Genomic DNA, 18,097 nt, shown 5'->3' with positions numbered 1-18,097 from the left:
AAATTTTGGTGCCAGCTCAAGCTCCGACCAGACGTTCTTCCATCCCTAAAGCTTCTTGTAACATGCCAGATGTCTCACTTGCACATTTGTTTTACTGCACAAAATTTGAGAATCTTTGCGCTAAATAAGGCTCATTCATTAATTTTTTTTTTGGTGAGCAAGCAAAACAACAATGGCCCTCGCTCATTGGGCACAGCTGTTGGTGGCAAGGCTGACTGACCTTGAGGTTGCAGCTGTTGCAAGCTAAAACTTGTTGCAATATGTCTCCATTCAGAGCAAGTCCATTCCTCTTCCAGTAGCCACCTGAGAACATTGGTGATTAATTTTTTTTTTATGACCAAAACTCATATGCCTGGGAAATTGGACAGAGAACTTTTCCTTTAAGAAAGCAGAGATGAGTAGAAGAAATAATTGCAGTGAATGAAATCCATTTGTTTTGAACTAAAAAGTGTTAAGAATTAAATATTCTTCTCTACTGCTCTTAATAGCTATATTTCAAGGAAGGGCATGGGCATATATTTAACAATTTGATTCTGCTTTTAAGATTTTTATTCAAAGTTATTTAGATTGTTTTTAGATCCTATGGAATTATCAAGGTAAACTTTAATAAAAAGCTAGCAGTTTGAAAATGTCTACTTTTTTGATTATATAAAAAGAGAGAAGCAGATTTTTCTATTCTTATTTTTAATTAAGAATTTTATTTAAGAAATTGGAGCAAATCCGGAACAATATTTTCTTAGAAATTATAAATGGGGGGAAAAATCAAATTCTTAAAAATGTTCCCCTGCTAGTCAAAATTCTGGAAGATTTTTTTAAGGATCTGTAATTTCATTAGAATGGATAATCCTCTCCATCGATACAGATCTTAACCCCTCTATATTAATTTGGTTGGCAGAGAGTTGCTCTAGCTAAAAATGTCATTTGTTCCCTTTATGCCCTCTCCAAACGGGGTGTTCTTCAAACAACAGACATCACAGAGCCTGTATTTGAAGCCTTTCCAGCTTGGGTAGGACCTGGTGGAGCATTTGCTCTATTGGTATAGTCTTAGAAAATCCAGGGTGCCTACCTCATCACATTGAGGCATAACATTGTAGTGGAAGCAAATTAATTCTTTTTTTTTTTAATCCTAATAACTAATTTCTGTCTTGTGGCTATCCATGTGAAACTTTTAACTTGCAACTATTTTAAAAAATCTGTTTGTTGTTGAAAAACATTTGTTTCAAGAAATGATTTTTTTAAAAATTTGGGAGGAGGGCAGTGAATCACAAAAGAGTGCCTTTCAAGTAAGTATACACATGGAAAGCCAATGGAAAGTTTTAAAAATTGGAAGCTTAATTTCTTAAATCCACGAAGTGGAGATTAAAATTGTTTATGGGATCAGCTAACATTAATGGGAGGAGGATAAAATGAATTCACATGCTGATCTCTAAGCACTTGTTTTAAAGTTATTTTAAAACAGTGAATTGTTAATCTAGCTAATCCATACTAATCTTGAACCTTTCTATAACCTATTAAATTTTCTGGCTATGCAAAAAAAAACCAACCAAAAACCCAACCCACTACTGATGCATTGTTTGTGCAAATGTGATTTCCTGTTCAATTTTTATTTCATTTCACACTCTCTAATAAATTTTTTGTTAAAGTATCTTGGAAGGGCAATAAAGTTTGAACAGTGTAAGAATTTTGTCCCAGATCTCTGTTCTTAAGTCATGACAGGTAAGGGTGACAGGCATTTGCCATTTTTTTGTGTCATAGTCAATAACCAAAGGGAAAGTTTAAATGATCCGATATGTGCCTAAAATAGGATTAGTCTGGTCATGAGTAGTGTTAAAGAAAGTGTGTTCTAAACGCCTCTCCTTTAAAAACAAAATGTATTCCTTTCTGATATTGCTATTTTCTCCTGTCTCTCCCTCCCTTCTGCCCCAATTTCTTCTTTCCCACTTAAAAAAAAAATCTGTGAAGACTTTGAAATCTCACACTACATGGGAAACTTAAGAATTATGATCTGTTGACAAATGTTCACGCCTCCCTTGGGGCTCATGCCCTATTTCTTTCTTCATTCCATATTAGTAGAGACTTCTGCTTGAAAACCAGCTATTCATTTTCGCCTCTTCCAGCAGCATTCCTCATTCATTACAGCCAAGTCACAACCGTCAGTCTTCAGTGACACTACACTCACTTGCTAAGGGTCATGAATAAGCAGCTGTTTCCTGCTTCAAGATTAAAATGACTTTATAGGCACTTGGATAGATCTGTGATCTCCTTGATACATGGCCATTCCTTCCAGCGATGCAGATCTGCAACACCAATCACGCCTTCTTATCCTGTGTGCCTCTTGTCCATGTCCTCCTGTAGATCCTCCACAGGGAGTGCACCCAACGTGCTGGGATAGGAGCCTTCCTCTAGATCTCTTGACAACGCACGGATACCGTTGGAGCGGACGGCTTGTCCATCTGTTGCCCCTTGCTCACACTACATGATTGACCCACCTTCCTTTCCAGTTCTACATCTCTCTGGTGACTTCCTTTATACCACTTCTCCACAATTCTTGGCTGGTAATAGACTGCAGCTTCCTCTTCTCTCTGGGTTCATTTATAGCAAGAATTCAAGATCGACAGGATTTTCATTCCTCTAGTAAAAATGTCCCTTCATTCCCTGGATAAAGATCTCACATTTAGAGCGCCCGAGGCCGATTAGTTGGTTTAGAAACTTGACAGGCATCAACAAACGTCAGCATTTCCATAGACAAAGAAGTACGAGGGAAACGAAGAATTGTATTTCAACCTGTCCCTGTGTTTCACCTTAATCTTTAGCTTCATATATATCATCCCCTGCCCCTTTCTCTACTGCTTGATCTTCATCAGTCCAGTAGAAGAAAGAGAAACACTGGCCATTTTGTATTTTTCTTTGTTCTGAGTTGCCATGGCCAAAGAATTCGTAACCAAGTGGCTAACTTGCCGGTGATGAGCTTCTTCATAATTAGCTAGGCTGATCCTTGGAAAGCAGACTTGGTCTGTTGCCAAGACCTATTCAAAGCCTTTACAGCATAGTAGAACCTGCCAGAACTTGAGCTCCTACTACCATCCCTGTGCCGCGGTGAAGCATTGAAGGAGAACTCGGCAGACATGGATGCTTTCAAAGGTCATTTCATACATGCAAACATCAATATAAAGTTGCCATTTGATGGCTAATGATAATTAGAAAAACTACGAGAATCTGAGAGGTGGAAAGGACCACAGAGGTCATCTCTTCCAATTCATGTCTGAATGAGGGGTCATCAACTTCCGCTTGAAGAGCTCCAGCGCTGGGGACCCTACCACCTCCCAAGGAGATCCATTCCATTTTGGAACTGCTCTGAGCTAGGAAGTTTTTTCTTATATCGAGCCCAAATCTGCCTCTCTACAACTTTTACCTGCTGCTGCTGGTTCTGCCTTCTGGGGACTATTAAGTTGAATCGGTCTTCCCCATAATAGCCTTTTAAACATTTCAAACCATCCAACCTCCTCTCCCCCCTGCCCCCCAAGTCTTCTCTTCCCAGGCTGTACATCCCTAGGTCTTTCGACTGATCTTTGTATCACATGAACTTCAGTTCCCTCAGCCTCCCGGTCACCCTATTCTGGAGATGCTTCAGCTTGGCAATGCCCTTCCTAAAATGTGGCACTTCAGACCTGAACACAGTATCTCAGATCGTGATCTGACCAGAACAGGAAAAGAGAATTGTAGCTCGCTGTGTGTTTTCTTCTAGTCCTTTATGTTGTAGCTTCAGCTTGACCTTTGTGTGCATGTGTCTGTAGTCAGTAACTTTGGTAAAAATTGGCTGCACATCTTGACAGTTGATTGTTTAAAGCTTAGCTTTTATAAACAGATAAAAAGTAAATAGAATTCATGACTGCACCAAAGGGCAGAGTGTGAAAATCCACCCAATTTAAATAATTAGGGATGGGAATAAGGCATACCTGTGCTGGTAATTGGGAAACTTGCTCCAAACCAGCTCAAAGACCAGTGCCCGCCCCCCCCCCCCCCGAAAAAAAAAAAGATGGGGCGTGTCCCTTTCTCAATTACTTGGGTAGGTAGGCAGCCTTTTGGGCAGACCTATTCATTGCTTTGGAGCTGGAGTTATTGGTTTTTCAGCTTGTGGTCTGAGGAATTCAGTTTTCTCAGGATTCAGTAAAGACGCCAGGAAAGAAAGTAGTTGTGGTGAATGGGTCTAATTTGTGCCTTCACCATTAAGCCCTGGCCCCAACCCAGGATCCTAGCATTTCCCAAAAAGAAAAGAACAAAGGGTTCCACAGCCTAAACAAGTCTGAAGAGTAAGCCCCAGAGTAGCAGTTAATAACAACATTATCAAAGAAAAAAATAACATCATCATCTCCGGGCCGTGAGGGTACCGTGTGGTATTAAATGCCAGTATAGTACCCGGCACATAACAAGTGCTTCCTCAAGATTTGTCACTATGATGACTAAGCCCCTTGGAGTTCCAAAACACTAACACTCAATTGATCTTCTCATATCTCTTTCTTAAGATTGGAAGGGAGGGAAGGGAGCATGGTCAAATGTGTGTGCACACATACACACAACGCACACACGTGCGGGTGTGTGTATTTGTGTGACATCTGTGTTGTACACACATGTATCTGTGCGATGCGTGTGTGCATGTGCATGTATTTGACAGAGCTCTAGGTACAAGTGTTCCAGTCAGGTCTCGTGCCTCGTTATAACACAAAGCTGAACTTAGCTTCTTGGAGGATGAGCCACAGCCCTTTGAACCCTAGCAGGGTTCTAGAGAGCTGGAAAAGCTTTGGGGATAGGCCAGACTGGTTATATACACTATGTCCTGAACCTAGGCTAACTAAGTATGGAAAGGCTTCTACCACCAGGCTGGCCACATAGAGATGAATTTTTTGGTCACAGCAACTCTTCAGGACCCTCTGAAACCATAGAAGGGTCACGGTCTGTGTCAGTGGAAGGAGGGGCCCGGCTGACAGACCCACGGCTTCCCAAGGTATATGCTCTGTAGACATTTTTGTATGTGTATAGGATGTGGTCAAAGGGTAGGAAATGTGGAGGAGGAGACGTTTCCATCTCCGACTAGCTGGATACAGGGGAGATGAGTGTGTCCCAGCGAGTAAACAGGTAGACTGAGGATAATTGGAAAGCAGTTTCCTAATGGCTTGAAAGAATATACTTTCCTGCTTTTTTTCCTCTGTGTGATTCTGTTCTGAGCAGAACTCCACGGAAGACAGAGCCCAGCAGCCACCCGTTGCCCATCCCAGCACCCCCCATTTCCCGCTGCCTTACGTACAACTGCCCCACTGACAACACGGATATGGATGTGAACCACATCCGGGCGCAGAGCTTCCTCTTCGGGTGTGAGCTCAAGGCAGACAAAGATTTCCACTTCAAGGTGGGGAACGACCAAACCGAGCACCAGCTTTCCCTGAGAACCGTGAGCTTGGGAGCCAGCGCCAAGGACGAGCTGCACGTCGTCGAAGCCGAGGCCCTCAATTTTGAAGGCAGCCCGACTACGGTCACCCTGGCGTCGCTGAAACTGTCCGTGCAGCCCACGGTCTCCCTCGGTGGCTTTGAGATCACCCCTCCGGTCGTCTTGCGTCTGAAATGCGGTTCCGGGCCCGTGTACATTAGTGGCCAGCATCTGGTTGCGCTGGAGGAAGATGTCGAAGAAAATAATGTGAAGGTTGTGAATCTGCCTGCCAAGCGAGCTGCTTCTGAAGCTGATGACAAGATTCCCCCGAAAAAGGTAAAACTGTCTGAGGAGGAGGAGGAGGAGGAGGAAGAGGAGGAGGAGGAGGAGGAAGAGGAGGAAGATGATGATGAGGCAGAGGATGAGGAGGAGATAGAAGAGGTAGATGAGGATGAAGAGGAGGTGGAGGTGGAAGATGAGGAGGAGGTAGAGGAGATTGAAGAGGAGGAAGAGGAGGAGGAGGAAGAGGAAGAGGAGGAGGAAGAAGAGGAAGAGGAGGAAGAAGAAGAGGAGGAAGAAGAGGAGGAGGAAGAAGAAGAGGAAGAGGAGGAGGAGGAGGAAGAAGAGGAGGAGGAGGAGGAAGAGGAGGAGGAGGAAGAAGAAATTGAAAATAATAATCCTCTCGAAAATAAGTCTGATCCTGATAGCCCAGCACAGAATGGAGAAATACCCAACCTAGAAGAGGAGACAACAGATTCTGAGCCGGTCACCCCTAAATCAAAAAGCCAGGAGTCCTCTGAAACTGAGGAGAAGATTTCCCCAAGTCCTCAAGAAGCTAGCTCTCCTGAGGATGTTAAAGAAATTCAGGCAAGCACAGAAAAATAAAAATAAAAATAAACCAAACACAGTAGTTTATTCTTTCCCTAAAGTAAAAGGCCAATTCCACAACATTAAAAATTGCTCTGGGATGCCCAATCCAGAGGCTAGTCACCATCTCAGCCTGTTGAAATCTCTTTAAGAAAATAATCTTAAATTTGCTCAAATTTGTCCATCATTACATTGCTGTGATAGTTGCTATTTGGCTGTCCTTTTTATTAATGTAGAGTAAGAACGATTCCCCTGCCGAGTCTTAGAGATGTCATTCTGACTACTTTGCTAAGGATGTCATCCATTAAGGTTTTTTTTTTCCTTCCCTTGGATTCATTTATTGGGTACTTAAATATTGGCAATGATGATATGGGACAGAGTAGTAACAATAGTCAAACAAAGGGAGATGAGGGAGAAACAAGAGAAAGAAAATAAATACAGGATTTTCCTAAAACTGGGGAGGGCTCTATTCAACCTGCTTTCCATCAGGATGGGAACTTCTTCCATCGATTGCAGCTCATCAGCAACTCACCTGTAACAGGTCTAGACTTCACGAGTTGCCTGATGCTCTTAAGTGACTTGTCTGTCACCAGCTAGTATCTCTCAGAGGCAGGACTGGGGTTTGTTATTTTTTTTTTTATTATTCCAAGGCTAACCCTTTCTTCACTACCCTAATGAGCTTTGGAAAAAACCAATTAGGTATATTTTGCCTTATTTAGTTACCCCTGGTTGCAAAAAGCAGCTCTTTACAGACTTACTTTTTTAAATTTCATCTCTAGCTACATTTCAGAATCTTATTTATCCCTAGACTTCCATTAGAAAGTGGGACTACCGATCCCAGGGGGAAAAAATTACTCCCTAAATACCGAGTTGAGATCCTTTTGCTTAGCAAGAAAGAGTTTTAAGATGTCTAGCAGCTTAGCAGAGTGTTGAACACTCCCTTACCAGTGTAACGGCAAGGTGCCCGGGCCCGCCACTTCCCATGCCAAGGTTCCTCACTAGCATTTTCCCACACCTATGTTTTTATTTCCACCTTCTTGCCAACTCCCCTCAAACTGAGGAATATTCCCTATGCCTCTCCAGTTCCAGCTTGTACAATTGTGTCCCCCCTCCTCGTCCTTCTTCCTAACTTCTTTGTAACCATATACAGCTAGACAGAGAGTAATATCCCAATGGCATGAACAGCTAACTTGTGCAATTTTCTCATTAATTCTCGGAATGTCGTAAATACCTACTTTTTTTCAAACAGAACGACCAGTCTACTGGGGACATAAAAGTGATTGGTGGAGATGATCTCTCAACTTTAACTGGAAAGGTTTGTATAGTGGATTATAAAGAAAGAGCATCATGTGTTCACAGATTTGTTGTAATTGACGCTACCATGGCTTTCTTCAGATGCTGTGGAGTCCTAGTGACCTATTAGAAAACATCTAGTGTTTTATTCTCCAGTTTATGGGAGCATATAAGCTTAAGCCCACACCAGACTTTGAGATAATATCTGCAGGGCTTATAAACATGTTTTAAATGATGTTTACCACCCACCTACTTTTGGGATGGAGAACTTGGTGTTCAAACAAAATTTTCTCTCTTGACCCCCAATCCACCCCATCCTAAACTCCCTATTTTTCTCAAGAGGATCCCTATCATCCCGGTTCCCTACGCTCACAAAGCTTGGCCTCTTGCCTCTCCTTCACTCGCCCAGCCAATCCCATCTCTACAGTATCTCTTAGTTCCATCCAAGCTTCTCTCCACTCGTGCCCCTTCTCACCTTCTTGCTGAGATTATTGGAGCAAGTTTCTAATTAATCTCCCTGATCTGGTCTTTCTACTTTCTTCAAATCGTCCACGTGATGCTGCGATGATTTTTCCTCAGGAATAGTTGTTTGAAGGTACAAGATTATATTAGCAGACACCAAATGTAGTATAGTCTGTGGCTCAAAACTGCAACCCTGACTTTCCATGGCCTGGACTCAGGATCGTAGATAAGACAGATGGAAGGGCCTTCCAAGGCCTAGTCTAACCCCTTCCTTTTACTGGGAAGGAAAATGAGGCCCAGGGAGATGAAGGGACTTGAAATCATAAATGTAAAGCTAGAAGGTACCTCAGGACCCCAGAGCTTATTCCAACTCCATTCCATTGAATATTTCTATCTAATGAACCACTTCTTTTAAACAGTGTTTCTCCAAGTACAGTTCCATAGAGCTTTTCAAATTTGAGAACCCCTTGTAGCAGCAAAAAATTTTACAGATCCCTGCATAATAGTAGCGTACTGTTAGTATCCATGATGAGGAAAAGAAATACTTGGTGCTCAATGAGAAAAAGCTCCTGTGAATCCAGTAGTGCTTTGAAATGGATGTCTTATTGATTACGGCAGCATCATTGGGAAAATGAATATATAATATGTGTGAGGCAGTCTGTCCACCTGAAGGTATGTTTGTTTATTTCCACATAAAGTTGCAGGCCTCTTGCAAAGTCACTATGCCCCCCTCCTCACCACCATCCATGTGGGCCTTTAGCTCAAAGTTTGGGAAGCATTATTACCTCAGTCATGGGATGGGGTTGGGAATTAAAAATATTTGTTTTCTGACTTGAACATAATGTTTTTCACCTTGTTCTTTTCTTTGTTCTAGAATGTCCTGATTGTTGAAGTAAGTACTATGTTACTATTGGAATTTTTTCTGGTGATTGATTTAAATGGATAGATAGTTCCAACATTTATTTGTCACTGTGCTGAGCGCTGGGCAAAGGGGGAAGCTGAAGAGGGAGAAGCTCCTGGGGGGTGGTCATTGGGGAGGACCTCAAAGGAGAGCTTTCTCAGGGTGGAAATGCAACAGGCAAGGAGACCAAAGAGGATTCTGGAGGCATTTATACCTAAAACATCTTTAGAGGTAAAAGTGGGACAAGAATGGAGTCTGGGAACCTGAGCATTTCATCAGGAGGCCCATTGAAGTGGTTTAAGTTTGAAGTAATGAGGTTTTTTAAAAACATAAATTTTCTCGTATTTTCACCTTTTGTTGTTTGCTTGTTTTTTTTCCCCCTTTTGATCTGACTTTTCTCTCGTGCAACATGATAAATATGGAAATGTTTAGAAGAATTGTACATATTTAATCTATAATGGATTATTTGCTGTCTGGGAATGGGAGAGGGAAGGGGGAGGACAAAAAAAAAATTTGGAACACGAGGTTGTGCCAGGGTGAATGTTGAAAAATGCCTTTTCATGGATTTTGAAAATAAAAAGCTATTATAAAACATTTTTTTTAAAAACCATGAATGTTCAAGAACTTAGATACCCAATGAGTGTTAACATTTCAAAGTCCCTTTTAACAAAAATGGGTCACTTTCTTCCCCTGCTCAACCTTATTTGTGACACTTCACTCCAGTGACTGTAATGAGAGAGATAGGGAATAAGCCTGTGGTTTCATTGGACATACAAGTAAAGGGAACTTTCTGTAACAGAGTCGAAGGCAAACCTTGCAGCTCTTCCAAAGGCAGGGTTAGTGTGTGTCCAAGGCAGGACCTCCAGGCCTTTCCAGGCTTCTGGAAACTGGCTTTCTCTTCACCAACTCAACTTGCTCAAGCTGGAGTTACAGCTGCTATTTACAGAAAACTCAGATTTACCGAGGAGGTAAATACCCTAAGAATCATTAGCCTCCCCTTCCAGAGGAGGAAGCCAATTGGATTACCCAAAGTCCCGAGAGCTAGGGTGGGCCTCTCCTAGCTTCCTGGCTCTCTGGGCATGACCGACTGGTGGCTGTTAGATCCGAGCCACCTTGCAGTTGCAACTTGGAGATGGAGAGTCCAAAATGTCACACAGAATGTTGGGAATCTGTATTTTACAGCCTCTGAACTTTTTTTTATTGAATAAAATGGCCCCTCCCTCTTTGACAACTTAGTAATAATCCACAGCTCTTTGAAGAAACTATATTCAGGGCTATGCCTTTGGTTTATTTCTTATCAGGAGATACTAGTATACTGGAAGAACATAAAGTTATACATGGGATTCAGGCATGTATCCCTATTTGTTTTTAAATGGGAACTTATCTATGTTTTGAATGTGAGATGTAGCCACATTTCCTAGTGTTGGAATTCAGTTGCATCTGTGTTTAAAAGCAGTCTTAAAAGTTGGAAGGAATTGGAACCGTTTATAGACAGGTTTTTTTTTTTAAACATGAAAATCAATCCAATCTGATGGAAAGTATTCCCTGATTGTTTGAAGTAAGATGTTCATACATCAATCTAAAATTTAGACTAAATCTAGCGAGAGTTGTCTATTTTTTAATTCTGTGAAGAAAATGAAGTTGTCACTTCCTGGGTTGATGATGGTCACTGGGGGAGATGGGGCTGGGCTGGGCTTCTACTTGAGCAGTTTGAACTAAGGCAACCTCCAAGATTTTTCTGCTTGAAATGATTGATCCTGTAATCAGTAAGAGCAAACGTTTTTTGGACTTTTCAGTAGTATTCTATTTTTCCTGTTACAGGTAAAGATCATTTTCAACATTCCCTTTTTCAAAAGATTTGGGGTTCCAAATTTTTTCTCTCCCCTCCCCAAGACAGAAATCTGAAATAGGTTCTACATGTTACAATCATTTTAAACATATTTCCATATTGAGTCATGTTGTGAGGAAAAAAAAAAAAACAAAAGGAAAGAAACAGGGGGAAAAAAGCAAACAAAAAAAGGATGAAAATCATCTGCTTTGATATGATAATCCATACCTCACAGCAAAAACTCAGCATTTTTAAATTCATGAGAGCTATGACATTCTTCTTGCCACTTTAAGTTAGGTCGTTTTTCCCCCGCATTGCTGTTTCTTATCTACAAGGAGGAGCTCTGGAGAACTTGAAGGTACTACTTTGTAATTTTAACATATTCTTTTTTTTTTTTTACCATCAGGACATAATTGACACGGGTAAAACAATGCAGACTTTGCTTTCCCTGGTTAAGCAGTACAATCCAAAGATGGTGAAAGTAGCCAGGTATGTCATCCTGATAGTAAATAGGTTTTTAATTTGAAGTGCATAAAAAAGTCCTCCCTTGAGTTTTGGTTCAACTGTTGCTTTTATAGTAAGTGGTTCTATTAACCTTTGAATTTTCAAGAAGTAGTCTTGTATTCCATGACCTGATAAAGCATCTCTGAGCTTTTCATGACTACACAACTATTGCTCATCTATCCTTTTTCTTTAATTATCTTTGTAGACTGAAGGTGCCTCATTACAGTAGTCCCCTTCCCTGTACCCTGGATAATTTGACTGAATTTTGAAAAATGGCACTCAGAGCCATGTAGCCGATTTCCAAGGTTCAGCTTCCACTTGCACCATTTTTTAGCCTCTCCATCTTTTTGTCTAAGTATCTCCCTTCATCTTTTCTTTTTTAACAGCTTGCTGGTGAAAAGAACACCTCGCAGTGTAGGATACAGACCTGACTGTAAGTCAGCTTCATGAATTTCAGCCTAAATTTTTGTTAATATATAAAATGACATAGATGTTTAAAACTACGTCGGGAAGATGTGTTGGCAAGCATTTGTTCCTTTGCATTAGATTTTCTGTATGTTAGTGATAGAAATTGTGATTTCTTTTCAGTTGTTGGATTTGAAATTCCTGACAAATTTGTCGTTGGCTATGCCCTTGACTACAACGAATACTTCAGGGACTTAAACGTAAGTAATGCTCTCGTTTTTAATAACATTTCAGAAAGAGAATTGTTTTGCTTCTCTATGCCTCGTAATTTAAACGGTCTGGTAATTCCCAGTAGGCACATTAAGCTCCTGTCCAGAACAGACATTTCTTGGAGCTTGGCGCCTGACCAGGATAGGGGGAACGTTCCCGCTGATCAGAGCCCCCTTGAACAACTTTCTCTTGTTATTTGTCCATGAGAAACCAAACTTAAAGAGAGGTTTCATTCATTCCCCCTGGAAATGTCAAAATCCCACTCTCTGATGGCAAGAGTCACACAGATACCTTTGTGAAGAGTTGGAGGAGATGAGGGAAAAAAGCCAAGTTGAACATAAAACACAAATAAATCTTGTCTTTCGTCTTAGAACATGCAATTGATTCTTGCATCTCGGATCAATCATTCCGTTTCTTAATGTCTCCTTCCGGCTTTTCTTTCTCCAGCATGTCTGTGTCATTAGTGAGACTGGCAAAGACAAGTACAAAGCATGAGATGCAACTTGGTGTGCAGAGAAGCTTTGAAACACTTGGGGGAAACCCATCAACTTCACCTCTGGACCACCAGCTAAATTTGTCCAATGTTTCAGCCCTGTGACCATCTGCTTATTAGAGCTTTTTGCATGTACTGTATCTTGTCTGTTTTATATTTTAGGAATGTCAAACAGTTGCTGCAGTTCTGATTGCTGTTTCATTTGCACTACAAAACCTAAAGAGACTATCACTACCCCTGGGTGGGTTGTATTGCTTGAATTGCTGTTTGACTTACGAATGGGAAATTACTTAAACCACACCGACACTGAATTGAAATAGTTAAAGTATTGTGAATGTAAGAGATGTTTAAAGAGGATATATTGATTTTTTAAATTGGTAATTTAATTTTATATGTTACTGAAAATGCAGAGAAGTGATTGAATATTGTTAGTTAACACCTTTTCGGTGTCAAAGAGGGAGCAGTCAATTTCAATATCTGTTCCAGTTCTGTTACAGAATCCAAGAAGTTTGATTATTTTATGATAACCCTATCTAAACCCTAGCTATCTCCTGATATTACATTATTTCAAGAATTTTGATTGTTATTGCTAACAGGAATTAAAATGGAAGCAAAGAGTTAATTTTACTGAGATGGGCAAACGAACGAAAAGCCAAAAAAAAAAAAGTTCGCTGAGCTGTCTGTCCCACTCTTACAGATTATTTCCTTTCTGTGCTCGCCAGTCAAAAGTAGTTTTCTTTTAAGTATAAATTGACATTCTGGACATTTTACTTTTGAAATCTATAATGCAAAACGCTTCAAATAAAGGCTGTCTCTTTAAAAAAAAATTTGACTTTTGTCTTTTACATGAAACATTTCAGCGCCTTCCTCCAGACTGAACCTTTTCCTTACGAAAAACAATTAAGCAAAAACATCCACTAGAGTGAAGGCATCTGACAGTATGTACAACAGAGTCTCTCTGTATCTCCAAGACCATTTCAGTTGCTCAGTTCTTTAGGAATCACTTCATTTCATTTGCGGTATCATGTTTTGTATCTTCTCTTGGCATCTATTTTACTCTCTTAGTACTTCATATAAATCTCACGTATTCTAAATTCTTGATTCATCATTCCTTAGTCTTCCATTACATCCACATGACATAATGCTGGTTTCTGGGTCGCTGCTGTAGTGTTGCCATGAATTATAGTATTTAATAGGCCTTGATTTCTTTCCTTTTGGGGTGGGGGTGGGGGCGGGTACATACCTAGAAGGATTGCTGTGTCAAAAGACTATTAAAAAAATTGATTCACTTTTTTTTTACACAATTTCCAATTGATATCTAGAATGGAGGAGTCAGCTTCCTACAGTAGTTAGTGTACCAGTTACATAAAACCCTTTCCACATTCAGTGTAACCAAGTTTTTCATCTTTTGCCAGTTTGCAGCTGGTAAGATAAAAGCCCAAAGATTTAATTTGAATTTTTTATTAATTTATTAAAGACTTTTCAAATGGATCATAGGTACTTTCAAGAACTATCCTTTGACCACTCAGCTATTAGGAAGTTAGATATTTCTGTCTATATAGATTTGAAAAGCAGGTTTTTGTCCACGTTTTTAGACAGTTAATTGCCTTTTATGATCCTGTATGCTTAGGAATTTTCCCATTAAAGTTTTAAATTAGCAAAAATCTATTTTCTCTTCCTCTCAACTGTCCCTTCCCCACACTAGAAGAAAAAACACAAAAAACCCCCAAAAAACCCTATAATAACAAATAAGAGACTTCCAAGTATAAATGGAATTATTTCCCCTGGCAATCTTATCTTCTTGGGTCTCTCGAACAATAGGATGCTAGTTTTGATTGCCTTGGTTTTCTTACTTATCTAATCTGGTTTATTTTTGTGTCTTGTTTTGTTTTTAAACCAGTATCAAAATGTTTCAGATGAGTAGTGTTTTTACAATGTCATTTGCAGTCTAATAAGTTCTGCCCCTTTTTTCCATACTTTTTCTCTGAATTCCTTTTTTTTTTTTTTTTAATTCAACATTTTATTTATTAAGCATCTGGATTGTGGGTACAAAGCAGTACAGATACCAAGCTCTGTCTTTGGAAAGATTTTCAAGTCCCACAGGACCTCTCTCCCCCCATCCCTTCCAGTGCCCTCACCCCAAGATTGTAGGAGTTTGCAGATGTAGTCTGACCCTTCTCTCCATTCCCAGGCCACATCACTTTAACCCTGGAGGGAAAACAAACCACTCCTCAGAGGCAGGCATCCTACTTTAGGAATCCTTCCTTCCTTCCTCAGTTAAGGACAAATCTATGGCACTAAATGTCCTTTCAAGCCCTGCTTGCTGTGTATGGGGGCCCCCAAAGTGCTCCCTCCCCTGATGGGAGGCACTGGCACAAAGGGACAGAAGGAGCCAGGAGTCCAGTTGCCATAGATGATAGACTTTCTTGAACTCACACCAGCAGCCCGTGCTTCTTCAGCACCTTTGTGTATTTGTGGATTTTGCCTTCCATGTTCTTCTCTGCCTGTTTTTGTAGTTTCGTAAGCTTCTTTTTCCCTTTTGTTCTAACGGATGGATTTTATTATTTTGCTTAAGTACCTATTTGGGTACTTCATTGGTATAAAGTTGAGAGTGGCTTATAGTTCTACGGTTATGAATCTTGTTTGTGTACAGAAGTCACTTTACCTAAAAATTTCTTTTATACATTTGAAGGGCCTGTAAGTAGAATTTTTCTCCTGGCTTATTTATCAGTACTGGTACCGGTATAGACATGATGATGATTGTGGAGGAGTAGACGTTTTTGTATCCTGCTGACATGGCTGAGGATATTTATCTCAGTTTTGTGAGGGATTTTTCTGGGTTTTCCAAGAGGCCCATTTTGTGACCTGTAAATGAAAACCATTTTTGTTTTCTTGTTACTACCTCTCTCATTTTGGCCTCATATTACTGCTATGCTAGCAGTTGTAGAACTATGTTAAACGGTAGTGGGGAGAGAGGACCAAAACCAAAGTGGCTTGTGCTTTTGAATATGTGCTGTGCAAAAGGTAGATTAGAAATGAGAGAGGAGGGGGCAGCTAGGTGGTGCAGTGGATAGGAATGAATTCAGGAGGACCCGAGTTCAAATCTGGTCTCAGACAAGACACTTAACACTTCCTGGCTGTGTGACCCTGGGCAAGTCACTTAACCCCAGCATCAGAAAAGAAAAAAAAAAAAAGAAATGAGAGAGGAAGGTGAGTCAGTAGTCCAGGTGGGGATGAATTAGGGCATGTGGTCAGAACAATAATGGAACAAATCCTTTCCCTACTCCAAGTTCAGCTAATTTTTCCTTGAAATATTTCCAGACCATCTTTAAGGCTCAGTCTTACCAATTCCTGGTCTCCGGATTGCAAAAACATGTAGGAGAAGTTTCAAGCCCCCTGTGTGGAGAATTGTGAATAGTGCTTTTTGTGCAAATCAACTCAAGGTGTTCCTGAGACCTTTTCCATCTCCTTCCACGGCTTCTGTTAACTTTTGAGTTAGTATGAGTGTTTCATTCTATTTCAGCATTTTCCATTAATTGTTATGAAATTGCTCAAGTCTGGCCCAGAACAAATGGCATATTTTGCAAGAATTGGAACATTATGTTCTTGCTGAAAGGGGGATGTGAGCATCCGAGAGGATGGTTCAAATGCAATAATGCACTATTCCAAAAGCTTAAAAGGGTTAGGTTTATAACTTTCCTTGCAAGGTGGAAAATGGGCCTTAATAGAAAACAAGATTTTAAAGTGCCTGTAAAGACCAAAGTTATGGGAGGGAGGGGGAAAAGTCTCCCCAAATCCAAAGAGATCTAGGGAAACATTTCTTTGACCAGTGGGATAAACCCACTGTTCTTTAGAACCTTAATGTCTTCAAAATTTTAAAAAGAGCTAAATAAGAAAAACAGAGAGGGGTATGTGGGGGGGGATGGGTTATTTTATGGTTTGGGAGAGGGTAAAAAGGAAGATACTAATGTAGAAACTAAAAAAAAAAAAAAAAAAGGATAGAACTTGCTATTTCTCTTAACTGGTAGAAGAAAATACAAATATAGAGGAAGAGGGTGGGGAGTAGCCAGTGGTTAAAAGGATGGAACACCCCATGTCATGCAAAAATACATCCAAGTCAACAAATAAGAAAATGGAAGAGGAGATGTGGGGAAGATATTTTGAAGAATATTGGCCAGCTCAAGGTGATAAGGACTTGCAAGAAGCTGAACTGGGATATGGGACTAGTGCTCAGGAAAGATTGGAGCTGCCAGGAACTTTGAGACATCTACAGATCTTTAACCCCATGGGATCTTATCAGGAGCTCTGCAGTTTGTGGTTGTGGCCTGGATGGAGATAAGAAAACAGAAGGAGCTGTCAGGTTAGCCTGGAGCCAAGAAAGCAGCCTTCTCCTTCCCTGCAGTCTAGGTGGAGGACAGGATGGGGTGATCAACCAGGGTCCAGGCTGACATTTTTAATGAGCATTCATTAAGTGGTTGAAGGGATACAAAATAAGCTGCAAACTGAGAAGCAACTTGAAGGCAAGGAGTCGAATTATTCAAAATAATAGAAGTATCTTTTGCAGCTTTGGCTTTGAAGCAAACTTTATAATCATAAGCTAAAGGAGGGCACAAAAAAAAAATCATTGTTGCACAGTCCTAACAGGAGAAAGTTTTTTTTTTTTTTTTTTTGGGGGGGGAAGCAGTTTTACATCAAAATCTATAAAGCAGATACCCAAGAAATACTCAGAATTGGTAAATAGATAGGTGACTAAGTTATTTTCCCAAAGATGAGCAAAGGATAAAAAGGTTTTGTTTTTGTTTTGTTTTTTAATGAAAACTATTACAGATATAAAAACATTTTCCAAATCAGTAATAAATAGGGAAATGCAAATTGCGATTGAGTCCGTGCCCACCAAATTGGCAGAGAGAGATTAAACTAGGCAGTGTTGGGCAAACAGACGGCAGCTAATAAGTGGCTCGACTCCGGGGCGAGCAGAACAGTGATGATTGAACGACGAGTTCGCGCCCTTAGCCCAGAGATCCTACGCCATCCACGTAGCAAGGTGTTGCGTGCCCCCCGAGCGGGGACCGGCCGAATGAGGTGAAAGGGGCATAGGAAAAACTGAGGGACCCAGGCGGAAGTTGGGCTAAGCTGCGGGAGGAGAAAACCCAGGGCAAAAAGAGGCAGCGTGCGCCATGTGCGCACGGGACGCCCCGGGGCTTAGAAAGTAACTTCGTCCCTCTCGGGAGAAGAGTGCTGCACTACGGGCTGTTTGCCCTTCGTTCTCAGGGGCCCGGGAGGCAGGGAGGCCAGAGCATGGGACTGAAGTGAGGGACGCTGGGCAAAGGCACTACCTCAATTTCCCCTCCCGAGCTGGAGGCGATCGGTTGCCTTTCAAAGATTAAAACGCTGGGAAGAGAAGGGACCACGCGGGCCTTCCGGCAGCAGCTGGCTCGTCTCTTCCTGCTCCTCCGTCCGGCCCGCCCCCACCGCGTCCGCTCATTGGCCAGTATTTGGCGCCCGGGGCATTATTTCTAGTCGAGGAGCGCCCCTGTTGGCTAGGGTCGGTCATTGCACGGGGGCCAAAGGCGGTTATTTGTAGTCGAAGAGCGCCCCCTGGTGTCCGGACAGGGGTAGGGAAGGCCCCGGACTTAAGGGTCTCGGCTTCCA

At 41.2% G+C, this 18,097-nt stretch overlaps 1 protein-coding gene across 4 annotated transcripts in view; it reads left to right on the top strand.

The window, feature by feature from the left end:
• The window catches only part of HPRT1 (hypoxanthine phosphoribosyltransferase 1), a 33,982-nt gene extending 20,710 nt beyond the window's left edge, over window positions 1-13,272 (top strand). The window contains exons 4-10 of one of the 4 annotated variants that reach the window (XM_074277675.1): window positions 5,227-6,289; window positions 7,539-7,604; window positions 8,919-8,936; window positions 11,180-11,262; window positions 11,664-11,710; window positions 11,866-11,942; window positions 12,400-13,272. In XM_074277675.1, the coding sequence (XP_074133776.1) occupies window positions 5,327-6,289; window positions 7,539-7,604; window positions 8,919-8,936; window positions 11,180-11,262; window positions 11,664-11,710; window positions 11,866-11,942; window positions 12,400-12,447 (1,302 nt within the window). In that variant the 5' untranslated portion in view covers window positions 5,227-5,326 and the 3' untranslated portion in view covers window positions 12,448-13,272. Of the gene's footprint in view, window positions 1-5,226; window positions 6,290-7,538; window positions 7,614-8,918; window positions 8,937-11,179; window positions 11,263-11,663; window positions 11,711-11,865; window positions 11,943-12,399 lie in introns of all 4 variants that reach the window. The other 3 variants (XM_074277677.1, XM_074277676.1, XM_074277678.1) reach the window with 3 other exon arrangements.
• Window positions 13,273-18,097: the final 4,825 nt, after the last annotated feature.

Source organism: Sminthopsis crassicaudata, chromosome X, assembly GCF_048593235.1.
Source record: "Sminthopsis crassicaudata isolate SCR6 chromosome X, ASM4859323v1, whole genome shotgun sequence".
Taxonomy (NCBI): domain Eukaryota; kingdom Metazoa; phylum Chordata; class Mammalia; order Dasyuromorphia; family Dasyuridae; genus Sminthopsis; species Sminthopsis crassicaudata.
The sequence above is the reverse complement of the archived record's forward strand: the minus strand, read 5'-3'. Positions and strand labels throughout refer to the sequence as shown.